This window comes from Idiotropiscis lumnitzeri, chromosome 6 (assembly GCF_059441095.1).
Source record: "Idiotropiscis lumnitzeri isolate Australia: NSW breed Sydney's pygmy pipehorse chromosome 6, RoL_Ilum_1.0, whole genome shotgun sequence".
Taxonomy (NCBI): Eukaryota; Metazoa; Chordata; class Actinopteri; order Syngnathiformes; family Syngnathidae; genus Idiotropiscis; species Idiotropiscis lumnitzeri.
Genome location: NC_142396.1, coordinates 5,838,577 through 5,858,031, shown reverse-complemented (window position 1 = coordinate 5,858,031; position 19,455 = coordinate 5,838,577). Strand labels below are relative to the sequence as shown.

At 40.1% G+C, this 19,455-nt stretch overlaps 3 protein-coding genes across 15 annotated transcripts in view; 1 reads left to right on the top strand and 2 right to left on the bottom strand.

Annotated features, from left to right (window-relative positions):
* The window catches only part of shank3a (SH3 and multiple ankyrin repeat domains 3a), a 125,066-nt gene extending 122,724 nt beyond the window's left edge, over nt 1–2,342 (top strand). For 9 of the 13 annotated variants that reach the window (XM_088299258.1, XM_088299257.1, XM_088299256.1 and 6 more), the window contains one exon: nt 1,142–2,342. In XM_088299258.1, the coding sequence (XP_088155384.1) occupies nt 1,142–1,694 (553 nt within the window). In that variant the 3' untranslated portion in view covers nt 1,695–2,342. The remainder of the gene's footprint in view (nt 1–1,141) is intronic. The other 4 variants (XR_015844135.1, XR_015844134.1, XM_088299260.1 and 1 more) reach the window with 4 other exon arrangements.
* A 5,552-nt stretch (nt 2,343–7,894) lies between these two features.
* On the bottom strand, nt 7,895–14,413 carry rabl2 (RAB, member of RAS oncogene family-like 2). The gene is made up of 8 exons (XM_088299271.1): nt 13,823–14,413; nt 13,716–13,745; nt 13,250–13,329; nt 12,601–12,680; nt 12,337–12,448; nt 12,154–12,251; nt 11,029–11,112; nt 7,895–10,039 (listed from the first exon to the last, which is right to left on the bottom strand). The coding sequence occupies exons 1-8, from the start codon at nt 13,933–13,935 to the stop codon at nt 9,956–9,958; spliced, it is 681 nt and encodes a 226-aa protein (XP_088155397.1). The 5' UTR covers nt 13,936–14,413; the 3' UTR covers nt 7,895–9,955.
* A 330-nt stretch (nt 14,414–14,743) lies between these two features.
* LOC148334816 (ciliary microtubule associated protein 1A-like) lies at nt 14,744–18,472 on the bottom strand. The gene is made up of 7 exons (XM_088299270.1): nt 18,302–18,472; nt 17,723–17,801; nt 16,695–16,898; nt 16,498–16,605; nt 16,024–16,145; nt 15,816–15,956; nt 14,744–15,589 (listed from the first exon to the last, which is right to left on the bottom strand). Exons 2-7 carry the CDS (start codon nt 17,796–17,798, stop codon nt 15,473–15,475), a joined length of 768 nt encoding a protein of 255 aa, XP_088155396.1. The 5' UTR covers nt 17,799–17,801; nt 18,302–18,472; the 3' UTR covers nt 14,744–15,472.
* Between the last annotated feature and the right edge of the window lie 983 nt (nt 18,473–19,455).

Sequence of the window (19,455 nt, the reverse complement as noted above, 5' to 3'; positions counted from 1 at the left end):
GCAAAGGCAAGCTAGCTGGTAGCTATGGTATTGAAGTCAACATAAAGGAATGCAAGCAGGGCACGGGTCAACAACTTTTCTGACCGTATGTTTGTGCTTCTGTGTTTCTCCTTTTTGTAACGTCTTAATAATTTTTATGATATAAAGTCACTCAAGTAAAAGAAAGCGCAAATGTAAATTTTTTTGTTTTGTTTCAAAGCCGTTGTTCCTTGTTGTAAATTATTATGAATTATGCGAGGCGCGCCAAGGGAAGGCATGAGTCAGGATTTTCATCCTGATTACAAAATTTGATCAGATATATTACATTATAATCTGGTGCGCGCTGTAGTCCAAAAAAATGTGTATTCTTCCGCAGCGTTCTTGACGTTGAATCCTTTATTAGGATCGTCGTAAACTGAGAACTTTGTGTACTAAATATTGCATTCCACAAGTTCTCCACTATAGTAATGTGTTCAAATCTGTTTCTTTTACTGTAAAGTGATACATTTTGACCCAGTGAACTCCAAGTGGGATTTCCTCGACTTTAAAACAGTCCTGGAATGCAGCATGAATCATATTTCGTGTCTTTGGGAATGAATCCTCTTTAAAAACAAGCTTTGAACCAAGTGCAGTTCAAGCACTTTTGTTAAATCAGATGGGATTTTTTTTTAGTCAGGCTAAAGCTCCAAACTGAAGTCGATCACTTTGTAGGATTGCTGTGATCTTCGGTCCCCCTCTGCCTTTGCACTAACCTCAACTTCTGACGCCGAGATCAAGTTTGCACCAAGTGGTCCGATTTGCTCTGATTTCTTATTTCTGATAACGGAGGACAGGGAAATTTGCAAGTAGTGATTCGCAAATGAACTGTATTTTTCACGCGCAATTTTTTTTAGATTTCATTATACTTGTTTATTTTTAAAAATCTAAGGTGGTCCTCGAGCACAAACGTTTGCACCCTGCACAAGCGAAATTTACCAATGTAGTCCGTTGAAGGAGTTTTGAACAACGACAGGATAGAGTCAGATATTTTTGGGGAGGAAAAAAAAAAATGAAGCAAATTATGCCGCTTGGTGAAAACAAAGAAAAAAATGAAGCCTGTTTCCATTGCGACCTGCCCTCATGCCCCTCTGCTTTTATGTCTGCTTCCGCTCGTCTCCTTCAGACTTTTCAGCAGCCTAGGTGAACTCCACACCATTTCTCAGAGAAGCTACGGCACCACGTACACCATCCGCCCCGGCAGCCGCTACCCTGTCATGCGACGCACCCCCAGCCCGGGATCCCCCGACCGGGGCGACCCACTCGGACGCTACTCGGGCTACTCGCCGACCACGCCCCCGCCGACCATCCTCAAATCGTCCAGCCTCAGCCTACCGCAGGAGCCCAAGGAGGTCCGCTTCGTGATGCGAAGCTCCAGCGCCCGCTCCCGCTCTCGCTCACCATCCCCCTCGCCCTCGCACTCGCCCGGTCTGGGCTCGCCGCTGTTGGCGCTCAGACCTTTCCACCAGAAGCCCCTGCACCTGTGGAACAAGTACGATGTGGGCGACTGGCTGGAGAGCATCAACCTGGGCGAACACCGCGCCGGCTTCCAGGAGCACGAGATCGAGGGCTCCCACCTGCCGGCGTTGACCAAGGATGACTTCGCCGAGCTGGGCGTGACTCGGGTGGGCCACCGCATGAACATCGAGCGGGCACTCAAGCAGCTGCTGGAGAGCTGACCCCCGCCCTGAAACCACACCCACAACCACGGCCGAGTGGATGGAAAAGCAACAGCTCCTCTTTTACTCGGGCTGCGCCGATGTTTGGCGTCGTGCTCTGAAGAGGAGGAGCCAGCACTTTTGTCCTCCAGATGACGCCTCCACGTTGGGCTCCACTACGCGACGTTAAGCCGTGAGCCGTTCACCCTTTCCGCTTTCAACTGGCAATCGAAAATCCCAAACTGAAAAAAGTGACTGATTTTGTTTTTTAATCGAACATAATAAAGGGAAAAATAAATTAACATTTTAGAATTTGATCAGTACGTTTTTCATGACAAGCTTGTTAACTCACTCACTGCCATTGACGGATAAATACGTCAAAGATCCATTTTTTTTACTCGGCTGATAGTGAATGAGTTAATGCACATTAGTTAAAATACATTAGCTTGTTAGCCCCCCCCCCACAACAATCATTCCAGACCGTCAACACGTTCCTTCAACAAGTAAATTGAAATGGGAATGCATAAGTTTATTTGAGCAAAATTATCTGCATATGGAACCCCCAAAAAAATAAATCCTGCAACATTTAAGATTTAAATAGTTGGGTAAAAAAATACCAAATTTGTTCAACAGGGGGCCGATCTTCTATTGGGTCAATTTTACCCAACTTCCTTAATTATGAAAATTCACTTTTTTGTTTTTTGTGTCAGGTTAAAAAACGACAAAAAAATACTGCATCACTTATTCCTCTTTGGGCTTTCTCTTGGGATGCCAGTTTGAAACGGATAGATGGAATGATACACGGATTGCCCTCCTCCCCTCTCTACCTCTAACCCCACCATCCACCGGGCCAAGCCTTTTTGCAGTTTTTGAGTAAAGGAGGAACGAGTTCTCGCTCCAATCAAGAAAAAAAAAGCTCAGTTGCCTTTCGACAATATTTCTACAGAAATCGACGATAACGGCGGTGAACACGATGGACGACCACAACGTGTCTGTTCTATATCTGCTGTTGTTTTTAAAGAAAGCCCCAATAGGTGCAGCTCCACAGAACACAGGAGAAGCCTTGCTATACCTAGACTGTGCTATCCATTCCTTTTGGAGAATGTTTAACCAACACTTGTGGCTTTTTTCTCAATCAATTATTTTGGTTTTCCAAAGGGAATATTGTATATTTATATATATTCAGTGGATATAAAAAGTGTACACACCCATGTTCAAATGCAAGTTTATATGATGTGGAAAAAATGGAGCAAGAAAAATAATTAGTAACTTTTTCCACCATTATATCAGGAAAGCCTACTCGAACAGCTGAACTTTATTTGGGGTTAATCCAAGGCACTTAAAAATATGTGCTGATTCCCATTTAACATGAGTTGAAACGTGTTGATTAATTCTCAACCAAGCAAATCTGCAGTTCTAGAGGGTGTGCACACTTGTGCAACCACATTATCACAGTCACAGAGGTTTTTTATTTATTTTATTAATTTTTTTACACCCTCCCAACTGCGTTGTACAGGATAGAAGTCACATTAATGGTCGAAAAAGTTTTGAAAGGATATATTTTCACCCAATTGTTTCCTATCTGAAAAAAACTGGCATTTGATCAGGCCCGTGTTGACTTTAATATCCACCGCATATATAAATACGTATTATATAACAATATGAGTATATCTAATTATAGCTTTCAAAAGACATTTGTGGAAAGGGGAAAATGAATCTGCACCTGTTTTTGCTTTTTACTATAGAAAACCAAGAGAAATGTTTTCCACCAATAGTTTATTCTTTTCTCCTAATTATACACTTATATATTTGAAAAGGAAAAAATGGAATATAAACATGGACATGATTTTTTTTTTTTTTTTTGGTGGAGCCATCTCCTTACGTTCACATTTTTCCTCAAAACTGTAGCATGACGAGTCGCATCATGTCTTTTTGTCTTATTATTATTATTATTGCTTTCTTCCGGTCTTCCTTCATATTAAAGGGCATCCCAAAATGTGAGGCAGAGAATCCCCCAACCCATCCCAGCTGCATCAGCCCTGCCAAACGAGATAACAAATCAATCCAAGAGGCTCTTCTACCTCTCCGCGATGGAACTTTGGAGCACTAGGTGAAATAATTAGCTTGGGTCACAATGGGATCGTGATTACAAACGTGGTCTATAATTGATTTGAAATGAAACATGATTGAAGCGATGGCGTTGAAGAGGCTTGAGAAAATTGCATTGTTTACAATTGAGCCGTGGCAGCCATTTTAAGCAGAGTACCCCCCCATTTTAAGAGGCTCAATTGTGTTTGTCGGAGTCTACTGGATAACCCAACAGGTTTGAGCTATCTTCAAAATCAGGGGTGGGCAAACTTTTTGATTAGCGGGCCACAATGGGTTCTAAAATTTGACAGAGGGTGCGGACCAGGAGTAGAGGGATGGAGTGTTTTGGTAACCTCACCTCATTGGAGAAAAATTAAAATGCTTAATTTAATTTTAAAAATATTACAACAATTTGTCTTTTAAAAACTACAGTATTTAGAAAATAAAACCTTTACAAGGTTTATTCATTTAATTTTTTAAGTTTAACGGTCCGCATGTGGCCCCCGGGCTGCAGTTTGCCCACGCCTGTTCTAAATGATATGGACCATTTTTTCAAAGGCAAAGCAAGAACTGTGATGATGACGAGTCCACGACATTAGACCAATGCAAGAAGCCTCTTAGATGTTGCACATCCGAGCCAAAAATTAGACTGCCAGTTAAATAATAATTTTTCAATAACCAAGCATGAAAACCTCTCCGATAGCTGATACAACTCAGCGACATTATTACCGGACTTGTACGACTTCATATCAGAACATTTCTTGACAATTGTGTTTTGCACAACCTTGGGTACAGTATTATATTCCTCAAAGAACTCGACTGATTTGCATCGGATACCAAATATAATGTGAGGCTGCGATGTTGGCAATCCGCCCTGCGCCCAAATAATTTTTCTACCAGTGACTCTAGACAGCGTTCTTGACACGCTCCGGTGACATTTCCATCCCTGAGATCAATGCTGCGCCTCACACCAGGCACATTTTCCCAATTTAAACTCAATGAGCCAAACGCAAGGAGCTGCGGGGGGGCTGGGGTCGTCTTTGCGAGGTCTTCATCAACAACCTGGCGGGCTTGAAGCATCGCAACTCGTCTGTCTGTATCGCTGCTATTCACTTTGTAAGCAGAACACCGTGGTAAACTGTGAAGAGCGATGAGAGCCAGGTTGTCCACAGAGACAAGGTTACAATCTCGCCGAGGAACAGTGAGCCTGTTTTTTTTTTTTTGTTGTTGTTTTTTGTTTGTGCCCACTCAAAAAGCATTTTTTTCCGTTTAAAAAGCGTTGGTGGGTTTTAAGAGTAGCTAGCGCTCACTGTGACCTCACTCATACTCAGTTTGAACTTCTTGTTATTTTATCTCTTGACACTGTGGCTAGATTTTTGTAATGTGTGATACATAATATAATGGGAAAAAAGTCCATTCTAAACATTGTGAAAGAAATATATTGAAACTGAAAAAAAACATGTTATTTTAAATCAGAAGCAATGTATATAGGATAGATTTCATATGAATTTTTGGAAGATAAAAAAAATATATATATAGATCTATATATATAAATATATATGAATGTTTGGCATACTGTATATGCATAGTTAACCACCTGTGGAAAAGGTGAGCAGATTTTATTCTTTCTATGATCTTTTCAACGATGAACTTTAGGGATAATTTGCACAAAACATAAAAGTCGACAAGGTGCTAACATAGAAGCCACCCATCGTCCAAGCGCATGCGTGCATCTGGACTCCCCCCCCCCCCCCGACCTCCATGCCCTTTGTGTGTGTGTGTGTGTGTGTGTGTGTGCGAGTGTAAATGTTTGTTTGCTGGTTTACATCCATCTTTACAACGAGTCCACTAGAGCCTTACTGTATTACCATCAGAGATTCACACAATATGGCTTAATTATTGGGAGAGATTTGATCAAAAAGACAAATGAGTGCACTATATGGACAAAAGTACTGGGACAAACACACGTGGATCCTTAAAAGGCTTAAGTGTGAGTTTATCAAATGTATTAGTTTAAAAAAAAAAAGGTGCTTTTCGCAGTTCTCGCTTAAGAATGCCACGACTGACATATTTGTTATTTTACTTACTCTGCAGAGAAAATGTAGCGCGGCACATTGTCGTCATGGTAACGGAAGTTGTACAAATGGGCAAATGTGACCGTCTGTGATTGCCGTGGATGCCTAACAGGATTTTTTTTTAACCTGTCCAAAAAAATGGCCACAGCAGTCATGGAGTGGATGAGAAACCTTATAGGCTGTTGCAGTACAACACCTGCGCTGACGCTGACTCTGGAAGGGGAGCTTCATTCGTATATGCTGAGGCCACACACATGCTCCAAAGTTGCCCGCGGTTACGTTTCATCCGTAGAATGGCTTGACAGAATGTGAGAAACGTGACAGGTCTGAAATTCGAGTACTGACATCCGTGGTGGAGCACTGGTCCAATTGTGGGTTTTACCTTTGACGAGCCATGACACAGCAGCACTCGACTCCCACAGCCCGTCACGGACCGAAAGTGTCAAAGTCATTTTTGCCGCTGGCCACTTTTTAGCTACGGCTTCCCTCATTGGGCCGTTATGACGGTGAATCCAAATAAATGTTTAATCGTCTCATTTTATTACTACAAATGCACAACGAAGAAGTCAACAAGAAGAATGTTAAATTCTTGTTCAAGTTACGGTAGAAATAGTAAGAAAAAAAATACAATCTAAATGTCATTTTTATTTATTTCACAGTAAACGTTTTTTGGGTAGTATGAGATGATTTTGCTTTTGCGGGCTGGATCTGGCCCCCCCGGGCCTTGAGTTTGACACCCGTGCCGTATTAGGTCCGAAAACGTTGCCAAAATTCCAACACGTGCAAACGGGCCGGGAACAAACATAGCCTATCCAGAACGGTGAAGAAAAAGCAGATGAACCCTATAAAAGGAGCAAATTTCAACACGGCAAACAGGCGTCCTCCCCGGTAACAAGGTTGTCTAGGCAACCAAAATCAAAACTGTAGTACATCCCAAAGATGTTTAAAAACAAAAAAACTCAATTGAACATTCAGTTCTCAACCTTGCTTTGAGTTCTGGAACACAAGCAAATCCCCAAATATTCCAAAACTTTTGTCCAAATAGTGTGCGTGTGTGTATCGAGAACAATCATTGTCAGAATCAGTTCTGCATCATGAACATAAATCACCCGTTAGCTGATAACTTTCACCGCTTTGTTCACCGGTTCCACTTCCCCCGTGTGCCCTTTATGACACCTCCGCTTTGAGTTGATCCGATATGGCACGAACACAAAAATGAAAAATGTGCCAAAAAGAAAAATAATAATAAAGAGTAACTTTCAAGTGTATATTTGTCTTTAGGACAGTCTTAGTTGCAGCAATTTTTTGGAGCTGTTCCGACTCAATAATATGGTGCCATCTCCTGAAAATCTTGAGAACTGCATTTGACATTTGATAGCTCGCTCACTTCTTGCCCACCACACAGGATACGTGCTCATGACTAGACTGTTGTCTGTCACAATAAGTACAGAAGCAGGCTTTATAATGTCTGTGTGTGTGTATATACATAAGTCCGGGCCTGTGTTTTATCTACCTTTTTTGACCCTTGCTTTTTTTCCATTTTGACTTTATAGACAAAGAAGTATTATTTGCAGTTTATGAACGTGGAATTGTTTTGAGAACACACTTGTAACACATCATTTGGGGCTAATCCGTCGAAGTGAGAGGGTTATCGTCTTCTTTTCTAATCAACAAAGCACAATCGACATAGAGAAGGTGCGCTGTGACCTTTTTAAAAAAGCCCGTCGGAGGTCGGGTCACCCACTGATCTTATCACGGAAGGGTTTTCATTTTATTTTTACTGTTGAGTTTTTTTCTTTTCTTCTTCCTTTCCTTGTTTGCACTGTGAAGTTTTTCCAATGGCGGACGTTATCCCCGACAACGTCTCATTGTCGCATGGCACTGTTTGACAACACAACAACATCATCCCCCGTGCGACAATAAGACAAGCGAAGGCACGGTCAAGGGAGGCCGCAACGGTTCTAAGACGCTGCAGGGGATAACGGCGCCGCAAGAGCTACTTTTGTTATATTATGTAATACATTTATAATTAAAACATGAACTGCGAAGTCAGTGCCTCGGTACATTTATTCACAATTGACAAGACTTTCACAGCTTATTGACACTGTTGAAATAAAAAGGGTTACATTCTTTTTGTCTTCCAGTATGAAAATGACAATGTTGATGACTCGTGTAAACTGCTGCTCAAGACATCACCGCTTTTTTTTTTTTTTATTACACACTACATTGGGTTTTCATCTAAAGGCTGCTGCTGCTGCCAAACAAGCTGTGCAACCTGAAACTAATGCAGCAACTCAGGCCTCCTTGCACGGGACAAAACAACACAAAAAAAACATCAATGAGGAAGTGGTCCACATACTTATCTACGCTTTACTAAGGGATGGAAAATATCCATGGGAATTTAAATTGGGGGATTTGGAAAATAGTGTTCCCAGCTATGGTGGTGCTTTGAGATAAGAGTGCGCTAATTTATACATTTTTGGAGGAGTCGTCCCTTGGTCAGTTGTCTTGAGTTACGAGCAAAATTATGAAACACGAGTGTGCTTCAAACCCCCACCGCTAAATGGAGGCAGCACTCTAAACAACATCCGACCACCATCAATTCACGTCGGTTTCCTTGCAATGGCAGGACAATATCACTTGGTGGCAGCAACGGGCCATTAAGATGGTTTGCCAACCGCCAAAAGAACAAGGAATGGCAGTAAATTAGGTACAGCTGTGTTTAATACTGACGTTTTCCATGTTTGCGGGTTATGTGGACAGAAAATTATATTGTTGATGTTTTTAAATAACACCATTACCGTTTGGGCGCATTTAAAAAAAAACGTTTAAAAATTATGTTAAATTTTTTTCATATGGAAAAGTTGACTTGAGATTTTTGAGCTCCAATCACACATTGAATGAATTTCAATTCATGCTAGTCTCTATCTTGCATGGCAATTAACTGAGCATTGTTGGTTACGAAGTGGAAAGGTATCATATTCAAACACAGCAACCTCACGAGGTTACATGATTTATGGACACCTTCATTTTGTTGTTTTTATTGTCTCGGCCTGCAGGTCACTTTTAAAAGTGTTTTGGGGAGGGAAGCTAAATGGTTTGCTGTGTGGCTTCAGCCTGTTCCCCTCGTCGAGACAAGGTGTGCAGAAGAATTGTTTCTTGCCTATTTTATCTTTCAGTTAACTGTCTATGATTATGATCTAAGCTTTACATAAGTCAGAACATATACATCGAGAAGTTTCTGCGCAAAATATCCCGGACAGATGGTATATTTTGGAAAAGTCAATTGTGTTTCATAACAGAACTTTAATTGTTTCCTTTTGTGACATTTCTGAAGCCGACTCATACCTCAAACACCCACAAAGCATAAAATGATCTATGTGCAGGCTTCTAACTTGAAAAACTCTGAGGTTGGAGACTCTACTTACATGCTCTGTTTGTTTTTTGTCAGGATAATGCTCATGTGCATGCATAGGTGCCCTGAGATTGGCTGTTGGCCCGTATAGAGTACAGCACGCCTCTGAGAAAATCACTGCAGGTAAATTCAAGTTCCACAGAGTCAACCTTTCATTTTATGAATTTGTGGCTTAATCCCATAAATCCTCAATTCCCAAGGAACATCTCCAACTGAAAATTCCTGATATTTTGTGACCCGAGGAACATAGTATGATAAACTGAGTAATGATAGTGACTGCTTCAGAGCTCTTAAACACACTTTCGATCTATTCTTCAAATAAGCAAGTAAAAAAAATGCATCTTAATTCTTCCAACGGGTAACCAGGGTACAAATAAAAAGGGATTACTAATGTCCCAACATGTGCTGTTTCTAGAGTACGAATGGCACACGATTAACTGGTTTGTGCAGCGGTGTACAAATATGTGGTCACGCGACATGAGATTGCAATCGCCATATTTGCTGCATTAGTGTGGACTAGTGACTGACAACGGCACATTACGACTCGCGAATAAATTTGGGTTACAACGTAAACACGATAACCCCAGTCAATAGGAGACTACCAACGTCGAAAAGCACAAGTCCAAATTTGAGATGTCATGCAGCAGAGATTATTAAACGTATCATCTTCAGAACTGGGGAGGCCGGATACTTGACGACTTTGGTCAGGGCAGCTCTGGGCTCTCCTCCCTCTTGACATCACCGACTTCCGCGTCCAACTGAGTTTCTTCCTTCTCAAGTTCAAACTTCTACAAAAAGACAAAATATCATCAATATGATGAAATACGAATAAATAAATAATCCTTTACGTCACTTGTTTTTTTTCTCAAATAAATACAAACCGACAGTGGGAATTCTGAAAATTCTGATGTTCGCCAAATCCATTAAAAATAAATTTTGTTTATAATCCACATGTTGTCCTCGGCGGAAACGGCGGCGAGATAACCTAAATTTGTACATAAGTCATAAACGTGCTGTTTTCTATCACTATATTACTCTAACGCAGTAGTAAAGTCATATTTAATGACATAAATCATCCATCAAACATTCCAGGCCATAAAACAATATTTAAGTGACAGTAACTGTCTATGAGTATGCTGTCATATTTGTTACCTCAGAACAGCCGAAACAGAGGACCCACATGACAGGGTCACTTTTTGTAAATGGGATTACAGCGCCACCTAGTGACACTACCTGAGGTGTTGGATCCGTCTTAAATAGAGAATCAACCCCTGTACAGTACTGGAAATTTTTTTTCCCAAAGATAAATCTGGAAAATAAAAGGAAATGTTGTCAAATGGTCTTTGCGGACATGTAAGTACTAAAAACACAACAGAAAGGTGTCCTGGTTTGGTAAATTATTAGTATCATGGAAAAAAAATAATTTCAGTAGTTCAATCCAAAAAGTGAAAGTCACATTATACAGAATCATTAAAAACAAGGTGGAGGGAAAGAACAAATCGAAATTTTCATGTCAAAAATATTTTTGATCGTTATAGAATAATATATTTCAGCATGAACAGTCAAATGTAAAATAAAATAAAACCATAAAATATGTCATGCTGTGTGTACTCAATCTACACAATGAGTTGTCATGGCAACCTACCACGCAATTGTCTTAATTCCAAACCTGTGTACGAAATCAGATTATTGAATAAAACTGTTTGAGGTGATATCCCGTGAGATGCCTTTGCTTCAAGATGAACTAAATAACCGGCGGGAGAAGGTATCCACTTGCCTCCAGTTCTTGCATGACTTCATCCATGAAGTCCCTGGGGTTTTGCTTGTACTCCACGGCTCGCTTAATCATCTCTCGAAACATCTGTCGGGACACGGTACAAATCAAAGCAGCCAACACTTGTGCCTGATGAGTTGAGCAGCCGCGACCTTTTTTTTTTTTGCATGTTGAGGATGAAAAGCAACAGAAAGGAAATTATAATACATAACGTGAAGTGTGGCCATTTTTATATTTGATAAACTCTGCCTACAGATTTTTGCTTTGTTTTTCCCACTACCTTAATAAATGGCTCTGAAACATATTATTATGTACAGTATGTAAGGCAAGTACCTAAGTGTGTTTTCTAAGGCGATTTTGGAAAATAATTGTGGTTGCGGCATCACGTGGGCCTCGTGGTTAACAAGTCTGACTTACATTTTTGCGGTTCAAATCTCTTTTGAGAATAATTTGCATATTGTCTTTTAAAGGTGGAGTTTGTGGTCATACAGAAAAGTAGAGAGAGGGGAAAAACACTTTTTGTGATATGTGTTAAAACTGTCTGTATGGCCTGAATATTATTCAAATGTTTCTGGAGGGAATAATCCCTCTCTGGGGCCCCATCTTCCTCTGCCCTCTAAAATAATTTTTCATCGTTATTTCTTCACTTGTCACGGCTGCGATTACGCTAGCCAATCAGAGACTGTAGAGACACAAGGCGCAAAAGAGAGTATAAGAGCTTCTCGGACAATTAATTAGCTCTGGTTAGTAACGGAATTTAAAGAGAAGGAAATGGAAAGCTTTACGCTTCATGTCCTGGGATTTAAAAGCGTTGCTTGAGGCATGGACGGCGCCAGTGTGACCATTCCCATTGGGTATTCGGGTAATTTGATCGACTCTTATGCTTGAATTGATTGTACATTTCCAAAAAAGACATCAAACCGGTAGCATGTCATTTTTGGCACGTGATGAAAAAGTTATGCTAACATGACTACATGTTTATATATGTGATCTGAGATGGTCCAGGGTTTCCCCATCAGCTGGGGTAGGCTCTAGTCCACCCACGTCTGTGGCCAATTGGAAAAATTGTGTCACCAAATAGGACCACTGGCGTAAAAAAAAAAAAATAAAGAAAATAAGCTCACATACCTTAACGACGTTCGTGCCATCAGCTGCAGATACAAAGTAAAAAGGAAGTCCGTTCTTCTTGGCAAAGTTGAAACTTCGCTGCGTCACCTTCATGTCAGCTGCAGATGGGAATCAACCGGTGAGCTCGTGGAGCTGTCACGGTCATTGTTTGTTACATGGAGTCGGAAAACAACCAAGGCCCACCGTCGATCTTGTTGGCCACCACACAACAGGGGATCTTTGGTCTGTACTCTCTCAGCTCCTGGTACCAGTTGGTCAAATTCTTGTAGGTGATCTTCCTCTGGATGTCAAAAACCTTTTGTGCAAAGCAAGATAAAAGAGATTTTAGAAATGTACTGGAATTGGCCTTTGACCGGCAGCGTAAATCTAGCCAAGGTGTACAGGCAGTGTTTTAAGTAACATTTGAACAACACATGTTAAATGAGGCTCACCATGCATGTGTCTTACCATGATGCAAGCGTGTGCTTTGTGGTAGTAGGAGGGGTGCATGCTCTGAAACCTCTCCTGACCAGCCGTGTCCCAGAAATCTGTTAATCAGGGCAACATTAACTACAACCTGCTGACACCAAGAAGGGCGACAGGAAGTGTGTGTGAGCAGAGCTTCAGAGTCTAAAATTGTTTTTTCTCTTTCATCAATAATGCTGCCAGTCTTTTTAAGCAATATTGACTGGTAAATGATTAACTAACAATCTGTTCATCATCATAATTGTTGGTTATGACTTTTGAAATAATCAGGCATTAATTTAACATTCAAGAAGTTATCAATTGCCCTTATCTTATAATCTGCAGCTATTTAAACTCTCTATCTGATGGCCGCAGGGCACTCATCTAGGCCTGTCGCAATAACAGTTTTTAGAATTACATATTTCCCTAAGAACTATGATAAATAATATAGTTGTGTTTTTTTTTTTTAATGCTTGATCAAAATGAAGGTTTCACAGTCACATAGAGTTCCTCCACCATCCCTAAAGGTTGGTCGAACTGGTGCAACATCCCAATTTTTTATGAAGTACCGTTGAGTCAAGTGGGTGCCTAAATTGGTTAGCGTCTAGAACATTAGTATTTGTGTGCGTGCGTGTGTATGTGTGATCCATACCCACTGCCACAGTCCTGTTGGCCAGAGTGGCTGTGTGTTTGTAGAGTGTCAAAGCGTATGTTGACAACTGCTGTGGGCGACTGAAGGTAGAATTAAGGAATTTTAAAATGCCGCTTTTCCCAATTGAATAGAGGCTCATCTTTCCTCATTTTAGTAGCTCATATGGCCCTGAAACTTTCAACTGATGGCTGGCTGCTGCAGCCAAGTACAGACTGGAGTACAACACTGCAGAAACAATAGACCGTGAGTTAATTGTACAACTAGTACTATAACTACAATGTACTTTGGTATCTATACTTGTGCTTACTAAGATGTTTTTTCTTAATTGTTGCTCAGTCATCCGGGTCATGGTAATCTGCAAAAACGCAATGAATCGAGGCAACTGGAATTGACTGGGGGATGTCACAAGGCAATATAACGTGTTGGTTTTTTGTTCATGCCGTGGTAATATCTCCACAAAGGATACTATTCGTCCAGGAGAAACCGCTCCATCAGCCTGAAGAAGAAGAGAAGAAACGTTTCAAAGAAACAAGTTCATAATGACATGGTTTTTTTTTTTTTTTGACAACTTACTTGGATTTTCCGACGGCACTGTCTCCAAGACAGATGATCTTCACTTGTTCGTCCGCGTCGTACTTCTTTTGGTCCAGCTCGGGGATGTTGTTGTCATCATCGTCGGTGGCCATTTCCTCACCTCCTCCTTCCCCTCGTGTGTGTTTTGATTCGCCTCCACTTCGATTTAAGACGATTTCGACATTGCGAAATAGCTTCGCTAGCTAACGAGATCACCGCGTCCGCCGGCGGGTTAGCAGAGACTTAATGTTTCGCCTCAGAAAATTTGATTTGTTAGTCTTCAGATCTAGCGAAACCAAAAGGACGACTGCATCTGAAGAAATGTTGTAGAAATAAAAGTGGATTCTGTTCGTAAAAGTACACTGAGTTGCTAACTGGTTTGCGCTGAGAAACCGAATTCACTGAGTAACGATTGATATTGAGTTACATTTTACAACCATGTCGCGACTATTTATCGGCTAAAGCTGTATAAATTTACATCCTGTATAGTTGTCTTTATCGCTTTGAGATTGTAACGTTTGCTATCTTTCCCTTCGTTAATATACAAATCTGTGTAGACGATTTGTGTTTCTATGCAACGGGGACGCCCAAAGGACCTCTTCCGTCTCACACTTGGGTGTCCCTTTTAGTGCCTGTCAGAAATTCTTTTGACAAGGGACGTAACCTTGACAACATTTTTTTTCTGAGGCTCGAGTAATAAATCTTCTAATTAAGTAATTTTATAATAAATCCACCCAGCCATCCAGTATCCAAGCCTTTTCAATTATATAGTTTTAAGAAATTCGCATGTTGTTAAAGTGCATTTGTCACCAGTTTGACAGTCAGCAAATTCTTATAATTTTAAGACATTGTTATTACAGTTTTCATTTTATTGTTAAAGTACATTCGTACATTCCTTGCATCTGTTTCAGTCTGTTTTTTTAAAAACTCACAAAAGTTTTTGTTTTTTATTTCAAAATATTCTAGAGCAGAGATTCACAAAACACAAGATTAAAATGGCAGTGCGTTATTTTCTATCTCAAAATAGAAGTATTTTTATAACACAAAAATAAACAATTTGAATTTAAAAATATATCATATATGGTGACCTTGTAGTCAACCTCACAGTTCTGGAGCTCTTGACGGGAATCTGGACTACTGTGTGGAATTTGCATTTTCCCAATCGTGTTTGCATACATTATCTGCAGGCATTCGCGCTTTCCCCAACATTCCAGAAACATGCATGTTGGGTTCACTGACAAATCAAAATTGTCCATACTATGGGTGTGAGAGCGACTTTTTTTTTGGGCCAATACATGCCCTGCTGGCAACTAATCCATGATATACCCGGCCTCACTCCCAACATCAATTGAGGTATGGCTCCAGCTCACTCTAACCCTAATGATGACAAACGCTAAAGAAAATTAATGGAAATAGGTCCAATGACAAAATTGATTTATCTTGTTTGATTATATTACATGGCTACACGTGGATTTTTTTTTTCTGAGGGTGTGACATCCTTACGAGGATGTTGAGACGGCGTGGGTGGCGTAAAGCATTTGGTAAAGGCTGCTCTAGAGTCTAAAGTTGAAGGTGCATTCGTCGACTTTCAATTTGTTTCCTCGTTTTCATTCCCACCAGCTGTCTTTTATCACTTTAATCAGTGCGAAGTTAAATCAGCGTTAATGAGCGTTGACAACGATCCACGTCCGTAAGGGGTATTAGGGTGTTTTCTGAGTGATGTCTTCCAAAGCTGAAGGATGGGGCTTTCGCGTGTGAGGAGGTGACCTAGAACAAAAAAGGCCTTTCGTCAAATAATCCAATATTGATATCAGTGTATCAATCAATTCAATGAAACGCGGTATTGGCCGCCTACTGGCATAGTAGCCCAATATAATTACAGCCATATTTAACTATTACTCATAAGTTCATAAGTACATGTACAGCAAAATGCGGAGTCTGTCACCAAAATGTAAGCGTGCAGTGAGAAAGTAAAGGAGTAAAGCCTCCAAACCTTCTCAGGGCAGTAGACACCAGGTGCTGGCGTCTTTGTAAAGCTTGTAGGTAGGAAGTTACGGGCTGGCATGCTGTACTGCGGAGATCTCCTTAAGTAGGTTTTAGGGTCCACAGCTTGATAGGCTGCAGGGCCCGGAGTCTGCAGGACGACGTATCGATTAAACCAGGATGTATTTACAATCAAATGAGGTGTTATATATGTCTACCTGTGCCAAATCATTAAAAAAGTTGCCAACTGTGCTGCGACCACAGATTGTGTGTGAAGGCACTGCAGGTATGTTCACGGTTTTGGATCCCAGAACTGGAGGCAGCATGTTGGATGCTGGACCTGCAGTGACAGGCAGAATATGAAGTATCACATCCACAGTGTCAATATTAAAGATCAGCGGTGGATGCTCAATAGAGGGTACTAGGTCGTGTGTGTATGCATGAATGTATATAAATATATATTTATATATATATATATATATATATATATATATATAATTTATTTTTTTTAATATGTATATATATATATATATATATATGTTCATATTATTTTTTTAAATATATATTTATATTATTTAAAAAAATATATTCTATATGTATATATATATATATATATATATATATATATATATATATATATATATATATATGGCACTGATAAGGATTATCTATCAATCGGTAGAATGTGTTACCGGGAGTAGACTGGTAGCTTGGCACTGCTTGTTTCCACCTTGTAGACAACGTATAAGCAGGAGAAGAACGAAACGTGACCTTTTCTGCATTTACAATGTGGTAGCAGTCTAAAAAAACACACACACACAGAAAAAGATACAACTACTTCTTCACGCCACACAATCTCCACAGTTCAATAGTCATGTGTTTTGCTCACTGGGTGCAGGAATTTCTTCACGTGCCCGATCCTTTCGACGTCTGCCAAATGAAAATGCCGGCGTTCCATCGCGGCCAGTTTTGGTGATGTTGGAGGGGATAAAGTGAGCGGGTCCAGGTGAGATGTGTTGTTTGCTTGTGTGACAGGTTTTGCCAAAAGTGTAACTTGGTGCTTTGTTTTTTGTTGGATCGTGGTTATTAGCACCTAGATGAAAGGGGAAGGCACAGATGTGAGCAATAATCATAGCAAAATTATTTTGCCTTAAATTATTTTATATGAATATATTATATTTTACATTAAAATATTTTTTATATATTTTTACACAGTTGCATTGAGTAGCATGAGTTTATTTTAAGGAGACATTTATTTGAGAGTGAAGCTTTGCTTATGTAAAAAAAAGGTACCCACAAACTGATAACCCAGCCGAGTATTTTTTTCCCCTTCTGAGCAAAGTCAGCAAAGGGTCGATTAACAAACGTCCCTGAAAGATTATCCTGAACAACTGATGGTGTGGTGGGTGTTTAGTGTGATTTCAATCCACACCCACACCCCAATCTGCTCAGAAAACAGTCAATGTTAAAAATTGGGATGGGTTTACCCTGCTCAACCAACTAATGTCTGATTGATCCACAGATTATACAGTGCAAACATTAGTAAGCTTGGTTATCTTAGCTCAACTTGCAAGCTCCATGCGTAGTAACTTGGCCTGACAATTTTGTTCACAAGGCTATTAATTAATTAATTAAATTCAGCAGGAGCTAGAACAAGGCATGTTCAGTCTGATCGGTACTGAGACTGGGCAAGCTGCATTTTGGAGCGTGGCTTAACAAAACTATTAATCACAAACAAGCGCAAACAACCTGTTGAAGTCACATCTTATTCAAGTTTCTGTTTGGTGCTGTAAAACCATTTTCATATTTGATCAATTTTGTACTTTGCATGTTTTCAAAACAGGTCCAACGGATTGGTTTGAGTAAAGAATAAAGACATAGGCCACTATGTGTGGAAATACACTATTTGAGTTTTACCTGTGAGTGAAGGAAGTGCATACAGTGATCTTTTGGGCCCCACCACCCCAACAACTTTAGGCTTTTCGCCAGGCATGAGCTAAATGAAGAAGAGTAGACATTAATTGAGAGGAAACCTTTTTTCCCTGAAGAGCGTGAAAACATTTAATAATTAGGTTAAAATCAGCACAGCGATCTTCTACCATCCTGTCATGTCATTGGATGGACGGATGATGGATTTAATGTGAGCAATAGTTTGGGGTCTTATTTTATGGTTTATCATATCATTTTTTGTAAACTTTACAACATGTACTGTACATATTTTATGAATGAATTTGAATTCACTTTGATTTTTAATTAAAAAATATTGGTTCCCTCTCTAATGGGAGTTAAACTCACTGAATTTTAATACAAATGAGTGGTAATTATTAATAGCTATGATAATGTAGTTTAAATGATTAGTATTAATGAACACTTTATAGCTAATTGGCTCATAACTGGGATGATGTAATACAATTGTAAACAACGAGTGAAGTCATTTGAATCAACTTTTAATGTGGCAAATAAACAACATGAATCACTTTTGAGCATGCAACGAACCTGTAACGGGCTCTCTTCGACTTCCGGTGAAATTGGAACACGCCGAATGCTACCACATGCTAACCAAACCAAATGCTATCGTGCAGGTAATGCACCCTGACGCCGCCCCTTGCATTCGACATCATTAGAGGCCAAATGTGATGATGTATTTTGGATTAGGGTGGCGTATGCGCAAAACACAGAGCCCATAAACGTGCTGTGAATAACGATGACGTCATGACGGGCAGGCTGCTGCTCCACTGGGGACGGGGACGAGTTTTACTCAGAAAACAGAAAATATTCAGCAGATAGCGCTGTGGTGACAACAAAAACAACCAATAGTATTGACTAATTTTCATTTTTAAATGCATGACTTTTGGTGTTTTTGCGTTCTATCGCCGCCACTATTTTGATTTCAATTGGACTTGTGGTAATAGTAGTAATAGAAAATACAAATTGTTATTTGGAAATTTTGCAAGTAACAGTCGAAAGTAAATCTTGCCAGAAAAATTAATACTCAAGTGAAGTACTTGAAAAATCCACAGTCACAAAGTCAGGGGCGTAGCCATACATTTTTCAATGGGGTGGCCAGGGACGCTAAATATCTCACAAATAATTTGCATTCTTGTAACACTCTGTAACCAATGTTATTTTTTTTGTCCTATCATTCACAATAAGGGCTTCATGAAATAAAATTTTCATACAGAACCTTCCCCAACACGCTCATAATACAAGTAGGGGCAAGACTAAATAAAAAGCAACATTTTGCTAAGGATAATCTATTCAGTAATTCCATCTCATTAAGCATTACTTTGCTTTTGTTTAGTATCATAGTCTACTTCTATCACACACACACACTGCGTTGCTAGCTAAAAGTCAATTAGAATTTTCAACTCTCTCGGGCGGCCGACACTATTTTGAAGAGTGATGGACGGCTCATTTGATAGCTGAGTGAGGTTGGATTGTTGATGGAATTGACTATCTGACTTTGAAGTTTATTTCGGTCACATGCCGATGTCGAAAAAGTCTCTCCAAATGCTGCCCACTCTCTTGTGCCTGTCTTCTTACAGCGAATATTCAAATGTACTCATTACATATGCGTTGCATACACATAAATCACTTCAGTCTTTTCTTTTGATCTCTCCCAAAAGCCCCGATCGGGGACGGTGGGATCA

What these genes read in the sequence shown, in the direction of transcription:
- LOC148334816 (XM_088299270.1), bottom strand. Translation starts at nt 17,798, where the DNA reads ATGCCTGGCGAAAAGCCTAAAGTTGTTGGGGTGGTGGGGCCCAAAAGA. An exon ending in TGCACTTCCTTCACTCACAG is followed by an intron (nt 16,899 to 17,722) that starts GTAAAACTCAAA and finishes CCTTTCATCTAG; the next exon opens with GTGCTAATAACCACGATCCA. An exon ending in AAGCTACCAGTCTACTCCCG is followed by an intron (nt 16,146 to 16,497) that starts GTAACACATTCT and finishes CTGTCACTGCAG; the next exon opens with GTCCAGCATCCAACATGCTG.
- rabl2 (XM_088299271.1), bottom strand. Translation starts at nt 13,935, where the DNA reads ATGGCCACCGACGATGATGACAACAACATCCCCGAGCTGGACCAAAAG. An exon ending in CAACAGGACTGTGGCAGTGG is followed by an intron (nt 12,681 to 13,249) that starts GTATGGATCACA and finishes CCTGATTAACAG; the next exon opens with ATTTCTGGGACACGGCTGGT. An exon ending in GGTGGCCAACAAGATCGACG is followed by an intron (nt 12,252 to 12,336) that starts GTGGGCCTTGGT and finishes TCCCATCTGCAG; the next exon opens with CTGACATGAAGGTGACGCAG.